This window comes from Erpetoichthys calabaricus, chromosome 12 (genome assembly GCF_900747795.2).
Source record: "Erpetoichthys calabaricus chromosome 12, fErpCal1.3, whole genome shotgun sequence".
NCBI classification, from domain to species: domain Eukaryota; kingdom Metazoa; phylum Chordata; class Cladistia; order Polypteriformes; family Polypteridae; genus Erpetoichthys; species Erpetoichthys calabaricus.
Genome location: NC_041405.2, coordinates 17,785,075 through 17,801,690, shown reverse-complemented (window position 1 = coordinate 17,801,690; position 16,616 = coordinate 17,785,075). Strand labels below are relative to the sequence as shown.

At 38.8% G+C, this 16,616-nt stretch overlaps 2 protein-coding genes and 1 long non-coding RNA gene across 6 annotated transcripts in view; 1 reads left to right on the top strand and 2 right to left on the bottom strand.

Annotated features, from left to right (window-relative positions):
- Positions 1–16,616, bottom strand: part of LOC114662964 (E3 ubiquitin/ISG15 ligase TRIM25-like) — a 127,190-nt gene that overhangs the window by 31,065 nt on the left and 79,509 nt on the right. The window lies entirely within an intron of this gene.
- LOC127529760 (uncharacterized) overlaps positions 1–16,616 on the top strand; it is a 97,031-nt gene that overhangs the window by 999 nt on the left and 79,416 nt on the right. The gene's annotated exons all lie outside the window — the stretch shown is intronic.
- Positions 7,539–16,616, bottom strand: part of LOC114662319 (AF4/FMR2 family member 4-like) — a 154,098-nt gene continuing 145,020 nt past the window's right edge. The window contains exons 16-18 of one of the 3 annotated variants that reach the window (XM_051934426.1): positions 15,938–16,003; positions 15,529–15,735; positions 7,539–8,093 (exon numbers count right to left, since the gene is read on the bottom strand). In XM_051934426.1, the coding sequence (XP_051790386.1) occupies positions 7,882–8,093; positions 15,529–15,735; positions 15,938–16,003 (485 nt within the window). In that variant the 3' untranslated portion in view covers positions 7,539–7,881. The remainder of the gene's footprint in view (positions 8,094–15,528; positions 15,736–15,937; positions 16,004–16,616) is intronic. The other 2 variants (XR_007936341.1, XM_051934425.1) reach the window with 2 other exon arrangements.

The following is a 16,616-nucleotide window of genomic DNA, read 5'->3' as shown; positions in this document are numbered from 1 at the left end:
CCCTCATTCGATAACAATATTTATTGGCATTGATGGTGTTAGAGCCAAATCATTTAAGTTAATGTTTATAGAAAATTTTGTTTGCTTACCTTTGAACTTGAATATAATGTAGCCTTAACATAGATAGTAGAAGATTCAGCTTATCCCCCATATGTTAAAGGTAATGGAATGTCCTTAATGATAGCTCTGTGTGACAACAGAAAAGCCCTTAGATTGAAATAAGACATCTAAAATGAAACATGAACTGTTAGACAGATAAGCATAAAGAGCACAGAGTTTTTTGATCACTACGTAAAGTGCTCAGATCAAACAAAGGTAACCTATACAAATACATACCATAGACAAGACGTTTCTATTTTCTCCATTTTTGTGTGTATTATCAAACTTTTTCCCTATTTTTTGTGTAAACTGTTTGGTTTGAATTTCACTAAAATCGCTAAAGCAAAGACTCTTGGACTGTGGAGTTTTTTCACGTACGGCGAGTCCTGCTAGTGCTGGATTGCCTTTCTGGCAGCTGCATTTGAACTCTTTGGAACAACCTGGAAATCCTTGAGAAACGCAATTGCAGTTGGATTGGCGTCACATATTGGGATACGTTTATGACGCTGCAACCGTAAACTGAGTTAAATGAGTGAACGGGTAGATGAATGGGCATTACTGGGATGGCACAGTGGTTCGCAGAAGGAAAAAGTAGTAAAAAAAGTCTAATAATGTGGAAAGTTTATTTAAGTAAAATTCAAGTATTTCATGTGGAAGCTGTTTACATAATAATTTTAAAAAGCAGGCAAAATAAAAAATGATGAAAGTAAAAGTACAATTATGTCACTTAAAAGAAATATGCCTAAATTAGTAAATATTCTAAAATGTCCATTCTATGCTTTGTTGTTATGTCTCAGCCAGTTTTCTCCATTCATGTTTTATATCGTCTTATGTCATATATTTTTGATTATTTTGTATATTTTGATGTAATTGGTGTTTATTTACCATTGCTTGTGTTTATGTTTCATTGCCTTGGCTATTTTACACGTGTTTTGTGGGTGGTCCCCCAAGAGGCAGGGCCACCTGCCTATGTCACCAGGAACTGCCCTATGAATTCAGAGGGTCTTCCTCAATTCCCGGTGGCTGATTTCAAATATGCTAGGGTGTGGTGAGTTTACCTGTGTTTTCTATGCTTTGATTAATTGAATTTCTTGATGTTTTGAACCTTATTGATTTGTTCTTCAAGGCCCTTTGTGTCTATTTTGACAGTGTTTCTCAACCCAGTGGGCATACCTGGGAGTGCTTTGTGGAACTTTTGGGACTTCTCTACTTTGAATCTCCTGGTTCACAACAATTGGAAAGCATAAACAGAAAATACATAGAAATAAAATTGAGCCAAAGCCATATTGAAGATATTGTATATAATGAAGTTAGTGAAGGGCTGTGTCTGCGAAGAGAAAAAGGTTAAAGTTATTTGCACACTGAAAAGGAACACAGGCTAAAAATGCAAAATTTTGGCCTTTTATGGCCTTCATCAGGTGTACAAGTGGAAAGGAAAGAGCAGGTAACGTACACAGGAGGGGAAGGAAGGAACAAAGTCAGGGCAGGTGAAAGGTGAGAGTAGTTGATGAAAATCTGCCATTAGAAATGATGAATGGAAGGATTAATAAGTTAGGCAGTCATTACGAACTAAAGAAATGTGTCATCTGGGCCGAGAATAAGCTTAACTTCTTTTGTTATTCCTTATAAAGTGTCTTTGAAGTCCTGTAAAAGAACACAAACAGAGAAATCAGTGTGACTGTGATTAGTGGATGTGAAGTGATCTGCACTTGGCTTTGTGAGATCTTTGAGTGTAACGGCTCAGATGTGCTCCCTGAAATGGTCCTTTAGCTCTCTTCCTGTTAGATGGCTGGACACATCCTACAAGTAATGGAGTAAACAGGATTTGTAGACTTGTTGTCACTTATATTTCCATTTAATTTTATTTTGCCACTTGACATATAATCAGGCTTTGCATAATTTGTTTTATTGCAATTACCTCTGATGTTTAGTTAATTTTTATTTGTTTTAATATTAAGATATCTTTACTTTCAAATCAAAATGACTGCTGCTGGATTAAACACATGTCATTCCAGGAAGTTAAGTCTAATAAAGTACAGGCAGTTTATATCAATAAAAGTGTTCCTCACATTCACGTAACAGAACATGAATTGGACCAAAGCCACATCACAAATATGTTTTGAGACCAATTATAAGATTATAATTAAATAAGATTGCATAAACTTTATTAATCCCAAGGGGAAACTGAGGTTAATGTTTTAAAATAATTTAAAGCATTTTCTGTATATTAGAATTAACAAGGCAGGGTTTAACACTTGTAGGAGGAAAACTGGCATTCTGGGTAAGACAGGGAAATATACATTACCTGGACAAGATGCCAGAGCAACGACAAAACCATATTGGCGAGTAGACCAGAAAATTGTCAGTTTATTGTTCATTGTTTTGTGGCACATTACTGGAAGGAGATTTGTAAACGTGTTTTGTGGAATAGATATTCTTTATTTTTTTCTGTCAACGTGTGATGTACATCTGGGCCTGTGGCTTGGGGCTCTCTGGCACCCTCTTGTGGTTACACACTCTTACCCTTTCATAACTGGAATTTGATAAGCCCCTTTGCAAAACATCAGTTAGATTTCCATTTCTGTCTGTGAAGGCAACAAAATCTGATAGGAAGTGTGATCTGTCAGCCAGGTCTGCCATGTTTTTCTTCTGTTGCAGCAAAAAAAAAAAAATGACAAAACGCTGGCAGCCCCTTGTGTGACCAGTTCTTAGAAGCCCCAAAAGGTAAGCGTCATCCACTCGACATGATAATTCTCAGTGTGCACTTTTCACAGTAGTCTTGCTGAAATGGTGAAGTGAAAAACTTTACGTGCGCCCATATTCTTAACTGGACAATTACTACTAACAAAAAAACATTATGCATGTTTAAAAAATACTGTGTATGCCAAATGCACTTCACATATGTATGACACACTTAAGGGGACATCTTTTTAAAAATAATACCATTTTTTATCCTAGCTTATTCTTTAGAACAACTAGGCATTGCTTCTGTTTCAGGAGTAAGTGGTAATTAGAATTTCACTGTAATATTTTTCCATACCACCAACTATGATTTTTATAATTCATACCATATTATTTTCGCACTACTAGTTTAAAAATCAGCTTACTTGCAGGGAATTTTGTGGATCTCATAGAGAGGTCTTCTATGCAGGTGACTTCTTATTCTTACTTTTCTGAGATACAGCTTACACCTCATAATGAAGAAATCTTTGTCTTTACCCTTAAGATTGATCAGTAGTTCAAAATGTGACCAGTATGTACAATAACTTGTTTTTGAAGAGTATCATTGCTTCTGCTATATGCTTTCTGTTATGTCCTCCTTTGCACAAGTATATCAATATCACAGCAGAAACTGAATTTCACTCCGGACCCAATTTAAGATGGGAAATTCTGCAGCACACACTCAGTTCTTGGTGAATGCTCTTGACTGTTAAACTGTGATACACTGACATGCATTCACTTGCTGCTCCAGAGAAAACTGCTTGGCCATTGCATCGTTTAATTAAAAACTTCATGCTCCCAGTTGGTGACCTACTACCACAAACATTATTACGCTCTCGTTTGTATTAAATGGCCACTGTCACCTCTGTGGATTTGGAACACAGCCTAACAATTGTACTTTGTAACAACCTGCCATTAAAATGTAACAATGTGGAATTATTATAAAAAATACACTTTTAATAAAGTAAAAATATTTGCATTCAAAAATTACAGCTACAATTTAAAAAATTCCATTATCTGCATAATCTACTTAAGTACAGTAATGAGAGCAAATGCAATTAGTCACTTTTAACAACTGGTTTTCATACTTCACAGAAAGTGAGTTTGAACAGAAAACATGTCATACAAAGTAACTCCATGCATGTTCATTTTCTGTATTTCAAAAACTGATAGTTTGAACTGAAACTACAATGTAATGACTTCATAGAAAATGAAAGAAAGAAAGGAGAAGGACAAAATTGAGGAAGTATGATGAAGAGAACAGAGAGCAGAATCGAGTTGGAGTCTCTGCTGAAAGTGGGCAGAGAAGTGGTGAGGATAAACCCTGTAATGGTACTGCGTGAGAACCGGCACTCCAGAGGAGGTCCGCATCAGTCCGACTGTGCAGTGGAGAGCCGGAGCAATTATGAGGCTCCTAGGGATCCTGTGGACTGTAGTAACTATAGGGGGATAAAATTGATGAGCCACAGCATGAAGTTATGGGAAAGAGTACTGGAAGCTAGGTTATGAAGTGAGGTGCTGATTAGTGAGCAGCAGTATGGCTTCATGCCAAGAAAGACCACCACAGATGTGATGTTTGCTGTGAGGGTGTTAATGGAGAAGTATAGAGAAGGCCAGAAGGAGCTGCACTGTGTATTTGTGGACCTGGAGAAAGCATATGACAGGGTGCCTCGAGATGAGCTGTGGTATTGTATGAGGAAGTCGGGAGTGGCAGAGAAGTACATAAGAGTTGTACAGGATATGTACGAGGGAAGTGTGACGGTGGTGAGGTCTGCGGTAGGAGTGAGAGATACATTCAAGGTGGAGGTGGGATTACATCAGGGATTTGCTCTGAGCCCTTTCTTATTTACAATGGTGATGGACAGGTTGACAGACAAGATTAGACAGGAGTCCCTGTGGACTATGATGTTTGCTGATGACATTGTGATCTGTAGCGACAATAGGGAGCAGGTTGAGGAGACCCTGGAGATGTGGAAATATGCTCTAGAGAGGAGAGGAATGAAGGTCAGTAGGAACAAGACAGAATACATGTGTGTAAATGAGAGGGAGGTCAGTGGAATGGTGAGGATGATGCAGGGAGTAGAGTTTGTGAAGGTGGATGAGTTTAAATACTTGGGATCAACAGTACAGAGTAATGGGGATTGTGGAAGAGAGGTGAAAAAGAGAGTGCAGGCAGGGTAGAATGGGTGGAGAAGAGTGTCAGGAGTGATTTGTGACAGACGGGTATCAGCAAGAGTGAAAGGGAAGTTGTACAGGACAGTAATGAGACCAGCTATGTTATATGGGTTGGAGATGGTGGCACTGACCAGAAAGCAGGAGACAGAGCTGGAGGTGGCAGAGTTAAAGATGCTAAGATTTGCATTGGGTGTGACAAGAATGGGTAGGATTAGAAATGAGGACATTAGAGGGTCAGGTCAGGTTGGACGATTTGCAGACAAAGTCAGAAAGGCGAGATTGCGTTGGTTTGGACATGTGCAGAGAAGAGATGCTGGATGTACTGGGAAAAGGATGCTAAGGATAGAGTTGCCAGTCAAGAGTAAAAGAGGAAGGTTTAAGAGAAGGTTTATGGATGTGGTGAGAGAGGACATGTAGATGATGGGTGTGACAGAGCAAGATGAAGAGGACAGGAAGATATGGAACAAGATGATCAGTTGTGGCAACCCCTAATGGGATCAGCCAAAAGAAGAAGAAGAAGGGATCCTGTGAATGGCAAGATGTGCATAGGATAGATGGAGTTGAGTTCAGCATCAAGGGATAGTGGCCAGCATGGGACTCAGGAGAGGACCGTCTTTGCCAATGTCTTGTCCCCACCTGAACATGCTAGAAGCTTATTGGAACTATTTATTAGATCAACTTCACTGGACATGATTTGATTTGGACACTGTTTTGTTAAATAAAATGGCACAGCGCACTGTTGCACCAACACTCGTCATTGTGTGTTCTCATTGACGCAAATCCATCTCAGTTTATGACTATCATTGTGAAAAATGTTCAAAAAAGTAATGCCAGCTGTGAACAACCTGGGCATCACACTTTGTATTATTAATCTCTCCTGTTAAAAGTATATTATCTTTACACTGAACCATCTTATACAACCGGAGTGACTGACTAGTCCAATTGCAGAGGTCCTGGTGGTTCCCCTCGCTGCCTTTGGGCCTTCATGTTTTGTTTTAGGGGTTTCTGCCTTAGCAGGAGGGTAACAGTTATGGTGCTGGTAACTTACCTTCATATTTCCAAATTACTAACATAACCATAGTATAAACATAAACATAGCCTGGTAACTGAGACAAGGATGATGAAGAGACGCTGACTTGTAGAGCCATACTTTGTTTAGGAGAGATGACACTCATCAGTATTATGAAGAAGTTCTGTCAATCTCATGGTGTCTTAACAACAAACCTTTTCAGGGTAATCAGGAGTTTAAAAGGGAGAATGAAAAGAGTCACTAGAATAGCAGGAGAAACTTCAGATACATTTTAGATGAAGGATAGATTTCAGTAAAGACACTCATTAAATCAAATCCTTTTTATCATTAATATGGGAGTAATTCTGAAGAAGAGTAAGCAAAGGACTAAAAAGACAAGGATTGCTAATTGGAATATAAATCCAATTTAAATGCAAGGATTGTCATTCTCTGATGATATAATGTTAATAACAGATTCAAGTGACAACTACAAGAAACAGTGACAGTCTGGATGAAGTAATGTACAGAACTGGAAATGGAACTGAATACAAAGAAAAGTAAAGTCACGAAAATCAGTACAAAGGTAGAGCTGTAGATGAACGAGTAATAGTGGTATGTAATAGCAAGGAGCTGCATGGAGCAAGTGACACAGTGCTTGTTAGGAGAGGTGAGTCAGGAGACTCAAATCCACTGTTCAGCTCTGTTCTTGTGCCCATCCTGATATACGATGGTGACAGTCAGATTGGTGCAAGCAAACACATAAGTGCAGTGCAGCAGCTAAAACGAAATTCTTAAATTACACAATGAAATGGAAAAGGTGGAGAGAACAGGAGACCCCAACACTGTGACTGTCACAGTGGGAAGGATAAAGAAGAGGAAATATACAATGCATACTATTAATGGACAAAATGTAATGTTGCTCAGGAACATATTCATGACCTGCATGTTCCATGACTATCAAAATATAAATTCTTCTTTGGGTTTATCTTAAACTGCTATTTCTATTTATATTCCCTTTTAAATATTTCTCTTACTACAAAGCTGAACAGTAGCACAGCAGGAATGTAAGACACTTTTACCTAAACAGGTCCCTATATTGTGTATACTGTTGCTACACGAGGACTTACTCAGTAATGTGATTATTGTGGCTGGTCAACAGAAAGGCCCAAGTGAAAGCAGGCGCGTGTTTGATTTGTCTCACAGCTCTCTACTTCATCTTGTGTTTGGAGATGATATTGCAAACCAAGCTAAGAGAAGAGAATCTGCAGCAGTAGAAGATGTCTGTTCTCACCTCAGACCTCCAATCACCAATTAAACAGTTCAGTATCTTTGTAGTCAAAGTGGAGCTTCTATTAAGATTTGTGCTCAGACTTTTATCTGACTTGTAATGTCAACTGCACTGAGCTCTGTTTAGGTGTGTCACAGCACAGGGGTTTATTACTTGGCATAAGTAGTGTTGACAGACCCCCACCCCATCTCACCCTCCCCATTCTGCGCTATTTATAATTAGTTTAGAATGACCTGTAGAAGTTAGTTTAAAGTCTGATATTTGGTTTATTTTTGTACAAGTCCAAAAGGAATACATTCATTTTCCATTTGAGAATACAATAAAATGAAAAACATATCCAAGTATTTAATGACACAAAGTACATTTCATGAGACTTTTCTCTCTGTTATTCCTTCTTTCCTCTCTAGAAGTAATTTACAAAACCATCACACCACTCTACAAAGGACACACTTAATTCAGGACCTGCAGAGTGAGATGTCTAATTGGAATAAATTAAGTCACACAGAGTCAATAGGCAATGTGGCCGTACATATTGTATGATTAAATGATGCCATGAAAATGGCATTTCTCTAGATAATAACGCTTAATTCTATTTTGTTCGCATAAAAGAACATATAAAATTTAAAAGTTTCTGTGAACTCTCATTATTTAAGTTACAATTGAGTAAGCCAATAGTTTCATGGAACAGATAGTCGACTGTCAACACCACATTTTCCTGTTCCACTAATCTGCTGCTGTCTGCCACTCTATACTCAGGTTTAGGGGTGTGATGCATAACAACCAGAATGATCTTCTTATTACCTGTAAACAAAGAAAATAATATTGAATCAACTCTTAAATAGAATAGTTTGCATTAACTGTAATAATGTTTATGAATTTTTAAGTAATCCGTCCATACTGATTTCTAAAAGCTGACGTAGAAAAGCAGAAGCTGCACTATGAAGATCAAACATTTCATAGTAGAAACAAACAGAAACTTTAAGACTGTGGACTGCTGTGTGTAGATAACTACATGACCTCCTCTAAACACCAACTAAGAGCAAAAAAGAACTGAAAACATCATTTAATATTTGAGCAAAATATTTGTGTTTTTTAATCAAATTCTTCAATTTCTACATATTAATTAAGAACAATAACTGATACTTCGCATTTCATTTAGGTTGTAAATCCATTTATCTCACCAGTGGATCATGTAGTGTGCCTAAAAGATGAGACTGAGCTTAAAGCCTTTAAACTTTAAAATAAAACAACATAAACACCAGAACATTGACGTGCATCAGGTACATTTTAAATGACAAGAGAATTTGATCTTCACAGCGGTGGTGTTTTTGGAATGAAAATTCTGGTGGGACCTGAGGGATAGTGACAAATGGAGTGGAGGCATCTTGAGAAGAAGGTTTAGAGAGTGCATGAGAGACAATAAAAAAAATATATCGACCAGCATGTACGAGACCCCCACCACTACCTAAACCCATAGGCCTCAGCACATGGACGCCATTGAAACTTGGCAAGGATCCTGGCTTGGATTGGACTTGGGGTACGTGAGTGCAGACAGTGTTACCTCTGACCCCAAGTGAGCAGGAGTGAGATGGAGTGAAGAAGGAGACAGCGTCTAAAAAACCTCACATGCAGGGAAAAGCAAAAACCATTTGGTATCACAATGTACAGTATGGACTACCAGCACCAGTGGTGATAAAATGTCAGCCAAATGATGCAATTATAACATCATGCAAGTTGAAGATCTATCAACGTAATGTTTTTCATACAATATAATTACTAAAAGTCAGAATTTAAAGATATCTTAGTATCAACATCAAACAATCAACACTAAAATAAGAAATGGCTGTTATCTTAAGGGGCTGCAGGGTAAGGGTTGATGTTGGTCATTACACGGTATTTTGAATATTTTTTTCTGTATATTGATTTGCTCCTTATTTTTACTTTATCATATGCAAAGTATGGAGAAAGTATTGTAATCATACAAAAATTAGATGTCGAGATTTTGATGAATCTCAATGTTTTAGAACTCCCCCAATCCGAAAATATTATTTTTGTAATTATGTCTGTGTGTGTGTGTGTGTGTGTGTGTGTGTGTGTGTGTGTGTCCAAGTATGTAAACACGATAACTTGAGTTCGCTTTCACTTAGGTGAACCAAATTTTGCATACAAGTATTAGGTACAAAACGTAGATTTCTGTCAACTTTTAGGCTATTTCTGCTAACTGGAAGTGATACCTTACTTTTTATATTATTTATGTTTAGTCTTGATGGTCAGATCCCTTGTATTATATGTCTTGTCAAATGTTTAATAAAAATTTGATCACAAAACAAAAAACACAATTAATGATGATGACTTAAGGTATGGTATAAATTCTCAAAGTTTTCAAGGTTTCTACTTTATCTAATATTAGTTTGTTTAAACAAAGAACATAAAAATCAACCAATGGGTCATTTAAAAGGACTGTAGCCTTCAAACTCCCATGTGGAACTGAAACATTCAGGTTTTAAATACGCACCCCTAAGCAAAAATGAAGAGGAGAGCAGTGCAGGGTCTGAGGGTCTGGCCAGGCAAAGGAAAATCAGGGTCCCGGTTCCAGGCACAAAGAAAATTTCACATACTCCAAAAATTAAATATTGTTCTGCATAAGAAACTGCACTGAGCGTATCATGTAAAATTAGACAAATATGATTATGACCAATAAGATGAGTTTGATGCTATCATGCTAAGTTAAATTATTGAGGCACATTATTTATTTATTTATTTATTGGACAACAGTGCCATCTGCTGGAGGAGGCCCTTAATGCAGACATGCCACTGCCTCACAGGGACTTTCAATGTCCCTTTACTAACACGTCACTAAATATTCTATTACTAACAAAAGGATAAGAGCCCGGGACTTGCACACAATCTGTCAAGTTTCTGTTGTAAATCACAGACTGCAAGAGAGAACATGACATAATAAAAAAACTAAATTGATTATCAGAACTTAAGAAATTTGATAAATGAGAGGAGACCATTCAGTCCATGAAGTTTGCTTGTTGCGCTAATAGCTGAGCTGCCCCAATATGGCAGACGCTTCTTAAACATTCTCAAGATTTCTGCTTCATCTACTTGTCTTAATGGTTTGTTCAAAAAATGAGGAGCACCTCCACATTCGTGCACAGGGCCATACTAATTTTAATTGATGTACTACCTTGATTACTCAAATTCAGGAAAAAAAAGGTTAGTTCTGATGACACTTTTATGTAAGACAAGATGGAAATTTAAATATATACAATAACAGAGATAGGTTAACCATAGAAGAGATCATCCACCTGAAGCTAAGCATGTTCAGACTCAGCAAGTACTTGGATGGGAGACCATCTAGGACAAGGGTAGGCAATGTCGGTCCTGGAGGGCCACGGTAGCTACAGGTTTTTGTTTCAAACCAAACTCTTAATGATAAGTCGATTATTGCTGATGAAGCACTTATGGCAAAAATGACATTCTGATGCTTCATTTTAGTGGTCTCACCCTTAGTTACTTATTTCAGTGTTAAATGTCTGCATTTACTGTTTTAATGGCTCCTTATTAGCAATAAGATGTAAATGACAAAGGAGCCAGCATTTCTCCATCTAACTTGTTTCCATTTACACCTCTGTAGATTCATCTTACAATATTTGGTTTAATTAAATACTGAAGAAAAAAATGTGACAGACTGAAAATGATCTGTTTTAGGCTTCAAATCATTTGAATGATATCCATGGAAAAGAAAAAAAATCTACGATATAAGAAGCTACCATTGCAGACTAACAAGCCATCAAATTAAAGGAGGTCTGAGATTGGCTGTCATTGGTTTCTAATTAGGAAATTGGGTTGGAACAAAAACCTGTACCCACTGCGGCCCTCCAACACCGACACTGCCCACCCCTGATCTAGGACAAGCTTGGGTTGGTACTGGGGAAGGTGTTGGGAGCATCAGGGGGCGCTTACCTTGTGGTCTTTGTGTGGATCCCAATGCCCCAGTGCAGTGATGGCGATGCTGGGAGGTAAAAATGGCTTTGGATTAGACATAAAACCGAGGTCCTGACTCTCTCTTGTCATTAAAGATCTCTGGGTGTCCTTTGTACAAAGCAGGGTGTATCCCGATGTCCTGGCTAAATTGCCCACCATTGCCTGATCATTCTGGCCCCCTAATCATCTCCTGTCTCTAATTGGTAACTATCTCTCACCACTTCACCACTTAATGGCTCATATGTGGTGAGCATACTGGTATAGAAATGGCTGCTGTAGCATTTTCCAGGTGGATGCTGCACATTAATGATGGCTGAAGTGGACCCCACTGATTATGTAAAGTGCTTTGAGTAATGAGAGAAGCTCAATATTAATGTAAAGAATTATTATTAAGTAATATAGTTAGAAGGACCCATGGTTGGCAAAAGGATAATCATTCAGTTTTCTATTAGTGTTCATTAAAAATGACAGTGTAAAGAAAAAAAAGCATATTTGAAAAATATACAATGCAATTTTAGTGTGTGCCCAGTTTCACTAATTTCTGAGCTACAGCTGTTTTGGTTACAATAAAAATTAAATGTTTTAGAAGAAAGGTTGTTTTATTTACAGAATCAGCTAAGAAAATGCCGATAGCGTGCACCTTGATCTTCATATTAAACTATCACTAGGCCTTTAAACTCCACAGGCACAATATTTATTGTGCCCTCCACAATTATTGGCACCCATGGTTAAGATGTGTTCTTAGGTTTCTAATAAATTCATTTTTTTTCCCAAAAAATATTGGCTCACAACACAAAAAAGAGAAATATCCAACCTTTAATTGAAGTACATTTAGTCACTGGGAAAAAAATCCCACATTAAGAAATACATTTTTTACATGAAATCATGTGTGCCACAATTATCGGCACCCCTAACAATTCCTATAAAATAAATGTAATTGAAGCAGTTTTGTAATTTCTAGTTTAATTTGTAAAGTTGATCAGAGTAAATTGGAACTTTTAATTAGTAATTAATGACTTCCTGTGTCCCTGGGGTATAAATATGAGGTGACACAGAGTGCTATTGCTCTTAGCCACTCTTCAACATGGGAAAGACAAGAGAACATGCCGTTCAAGTAAGGCAGACGTGTGTCGACCTTCATAAGTCAGGTAATTCTACTCGCCTAAACCAGCCTGTATCTACAGTCAGAGGAATTATAAAGAAGTGTAAAACAATGGGAACAGTGACAAACAAGGCTGGACGAGGACCCACGTTTATCTTGTCACCACGCACAGTGAGGAGGATGGTAAGAAAAGTAAAAATTCTCCAAAGCTCACTGTTAGAGAACTGCACCAAAGAGTGGTATGCTGGGGGTCAGAAAGTCTCCATGACAACCATAAGATGCTATCTCCATGGCAACAAGCTGTTTGGGAGACATGCAAGGAAAAAGCCTTTTCTCACCTACAATCACAAACGTAAACGTCTGGAGTTTGCTAAGCGGTACTGGGGCTTCAAATGGGACCATGTGCTTTGGTCAGATGAGACTAAAATTGAGCTTTTTGGCAACAAACATTCTAAGTGGGTCTGGTGTGAATCCAAGAATGAGTACGCGGAAAACCACCTTGTGCCCACTGTAAAGTATGGTGGAGGATCTGTGATGCTGTGGGGCAGTTTATCTTCCAAAGGCCCTGAGAACCTTGTTAGGGTGCATGGCATGATGAACTCCTTCAAATACCAGAACATTTTAAATCAAAATCTGGTGGTATCTGCCAAAAAGCTGAAGATGGGTCATCATTGGGTCTTCCAGCAGGATAATGACCCTAAACATATGGCAAAATCTACACAAGAATGGCTCAGCAGACACAAATTCAAGCTCATCCCAAGGCCATCTCAGTCCCCAGACCTCAATCCCATTGAAAACCTGTGGGGTGAGCTGAAGAGGAGAGTGCATAAGAGAGGACCCAGGACTCCGGACGATCTAGAAAGATTGTGCAAAGATGGATGGCCAAAAATCCCTCTCTCTGTTTTTTCCAACTTTGTGAAATGTTACAGGAGAAGATTCAGTGCTGTCTTGTTGGCAAAAGGGGGTTGAAATATTAACAGCAGGGGTGCCAATAATTTTGGCACACATGATTTCATGTAAAATATGTATTTTTTAATATGGGATTTTATTCCCCAATGAATAAATGTACTTCAATTAAAGGTTGGATTTGTGTTATGAGCCTACATTTTTTGGGAAAAAAAAGAATTTATTAGAAGTCTATGAACACATCTTAACCAGGGGTGCCAATAATTGTGGATGGTGCATTATCCATCCATCCATCCATCCATCCATTTTCCAACCCGCTGAATCCAAACACAGGGTCACGGGGGTCTGCTGGAGCCAATCCCAGCCAACATAGGGCACAAGGCAGGAACCAATCCCGGGCAGGGTGCCAACCCACTGCAGGACACACACAAACACACCCACACACCAAGCACACACTAGGGCCAATTTAGAATTGCCAATCCAACTAAGCTGCATGTCTTTGGACTGTGGGAGGAAACTGGAGTACCCGGAGGAAACCAACGCAGATACGGGGAGAACATGCAAACTCCATGCAGGTAGGACCCAGGAAGCGAGCCCAGGTCTCCTAACTGCGAGGCAGCAGCGCTACCACTGCGCCACCATGCCGCCCTTACAATACTACATTACTTAATATATAATAATATATGTCAGTCAGTCAGTCATCGTCCAGCCCGCTATATGCTAATACAGGGTCATGGGGGTCTGCTGGAGCCAATCCCAGCCAACAAAGGGCGCAAGGCAGGAAACAAACCCTGGGCAGGGTGCCCGCCCACCGCAGGGCATGCACATACACACACACCAAGCACACACCAGGGACAATTTAGGATCGCCAATTCACTTAACCTGCATGTCTTTGGGCTGTGGGAGGAAACCCATGCAGACATGGGGAGAACATGCAAACTCCATGCAGGGAGGACCTGGGAAGCGAACCCGAGTCTCCTAACTGCGAGGCAGCACCACTACCACTGCGCCACCGTGCCACCCATGGTGCAATATATATATATATATATATATATATATATATATATATATATATATATATATATTTGTGTGTGTGTGTTTGTGTGTACAGTATGCATGTATGCAAATCTACTATATTTTTCAAAGGGGGTGGCGAATATACAGTATAAAAGGGAAAAAATAATACCGCATATCATATTAATACTGAAAAATTTTATAGCATGTTTTTTGAGTTTGGTTCTCTTCTATAACCTGTAAGTGTTATACAGGATGGATGGTCATCCTGATCAGGAGAGGGGATGCATTTTTACCCAGATGGGAGGCTTCTAGAGGACAGACAGATGTCTTGATCAAGGGAGAGAAAGGTGCCAGACCTGAAAATGACTTCTCGGGATGATGGGACGGACATCCCATCCAGAAAAAAAATTCTTGCCCATGCGGGAAGCCCCAGGCAGATTCACAGGCGTCCCAACTTAACATATTTCTAGGACCTTTCCTCGCCAGGAAGAAAGGGAAGGACAGTGAAGAACTGTCTCTGTGGGTGTTTATTCCCCCGAGTCACTAGATGGCAGTGGCTCTCGATTTCTGCACCCATTTGGGGATCAGTAGGGAATGCCAGGAATTGCAGTCTGGCAGTGCAGTCCTGCTAGGGTCTGTGAGTGCCACAAGAGGGTGCTGCGGATACACTTCCTGATATGTGGGACTTCCGTGTGACCCAGAAGTGCTTCCAATGGGCAACAGCCGTGGCACCGGAGGAACTCCTGGGTCCTCATTAAAAGAGACTGCACTCCCTTGTCCAGGCAAGTCAGAGCTGGGAGGAGGACAGAACATGGGAAAGAGGAGAAGACAACTAGAGGATAGATAATTATGTCTGTGGTTCATTTGTCAGGTGCTGGGTAATAAAACTCCATTTATTTAAACCTGGGACTGTCTTGGTGTGTTCATATTGGAATTTGGGACTCTCTGGTGCCCACTTGCCTTCACAACCATTAATAATCAGCACTGTAGTGTATATCCTGCGGTGGGTTGGCACCCTGCCCAGGATTGGTTCCCTGCCTTGTGCCCTGTGTTGGCTGGGATTGGCTCCAGCAGACCCCCGTGACCCTGTGTTCGGATTCAGAGGGTTGGAAACTGGATGGATGTAGTGTATATAACTAAATATATTATTGAGATCCTTGTCCTAAACATGCATAAGATTTTTATTTCATTATAATTCTGTGATTTTATGTCACTTACTTGAAACTTTCTTTAGTGTCACACCAATGTCAGTTCCAATTCTTGAGACTACTGGACAAAAAAGTAGAACCAGATTTTTGGAATCATTGTCAAGCTGGGCCACCTTTATTGTAATTTTATGATTCTTTAGTTTTTTGGTAAGTTCATTTAAGAACATCTCCTGTGTATTACCAGTTTTGAATGAGGAAACAACTTCAATAACTAAAACTGTAACAAAAGCAGAAAAAAAATCACATTAAAAACCCCAACTCAGATATCCATATTTAGTTTAAAATAGTAAAACTTTTTAAAAGAATGTTAGATAGTCCAGGATACATACAGTAAAAGCATGGAAACATGAAGTTAAATAAAATTTCAGACTGCACTCTTCTTTGTTATTCCTCCTAGTAACAAAGAGAAATAGACAGACCTTTATAAGGGGACCAATAGTAAAGATGATTCCAAATGTCTGGACCCTTTGACTCCTTCTTCATGACTTCAGGCACACAAGACATTAAAAGAAGCAAGAGAAGAAAATAAAATGAATGAAGAAATCAACAAATATGAAATCTGTCAACTAAACTTAGTTTGACAGACATATTTATATATCTAACAATATTGCTAGCAATCTATGTACAGTATATATATAAAGAATATAGTTGATCAGATTACAGTTATAGTCATAATCTGTCCAAAATCACATAAAGCACTTTTAGTGCCTCAGTGCTGAAAAAGCTGAAAAATCTGTTAATTTTTTGAAAGAAAAAGAAAGTAATAAGAATTTCAATATTAACTAACTATTGCTTTTTTTATAGTTACAGGGAGAGTTTTTAAAGATGAGTTTGATGGAGTTGTCTGTTCTGCTAACTTACAGACTGTTTAGGAAATTTCCTAACTGGTAAAGAATGGCAGCCAAAGGACTGAGATCAAGCAGCCATTGGAGATGAGAAGCAACCTTTCAAAATGAAAAGATAAATGTAAAACAATCAATAAGGAAACTGAAAGTAAGATGTATAAAGAGATCTTGTATGATACATAATTGTCATGTTCACTGCCAATAATCAGCTCATTTAATTCTTTTCCAGTGTTAGCAGGACTATTAGTAAAAT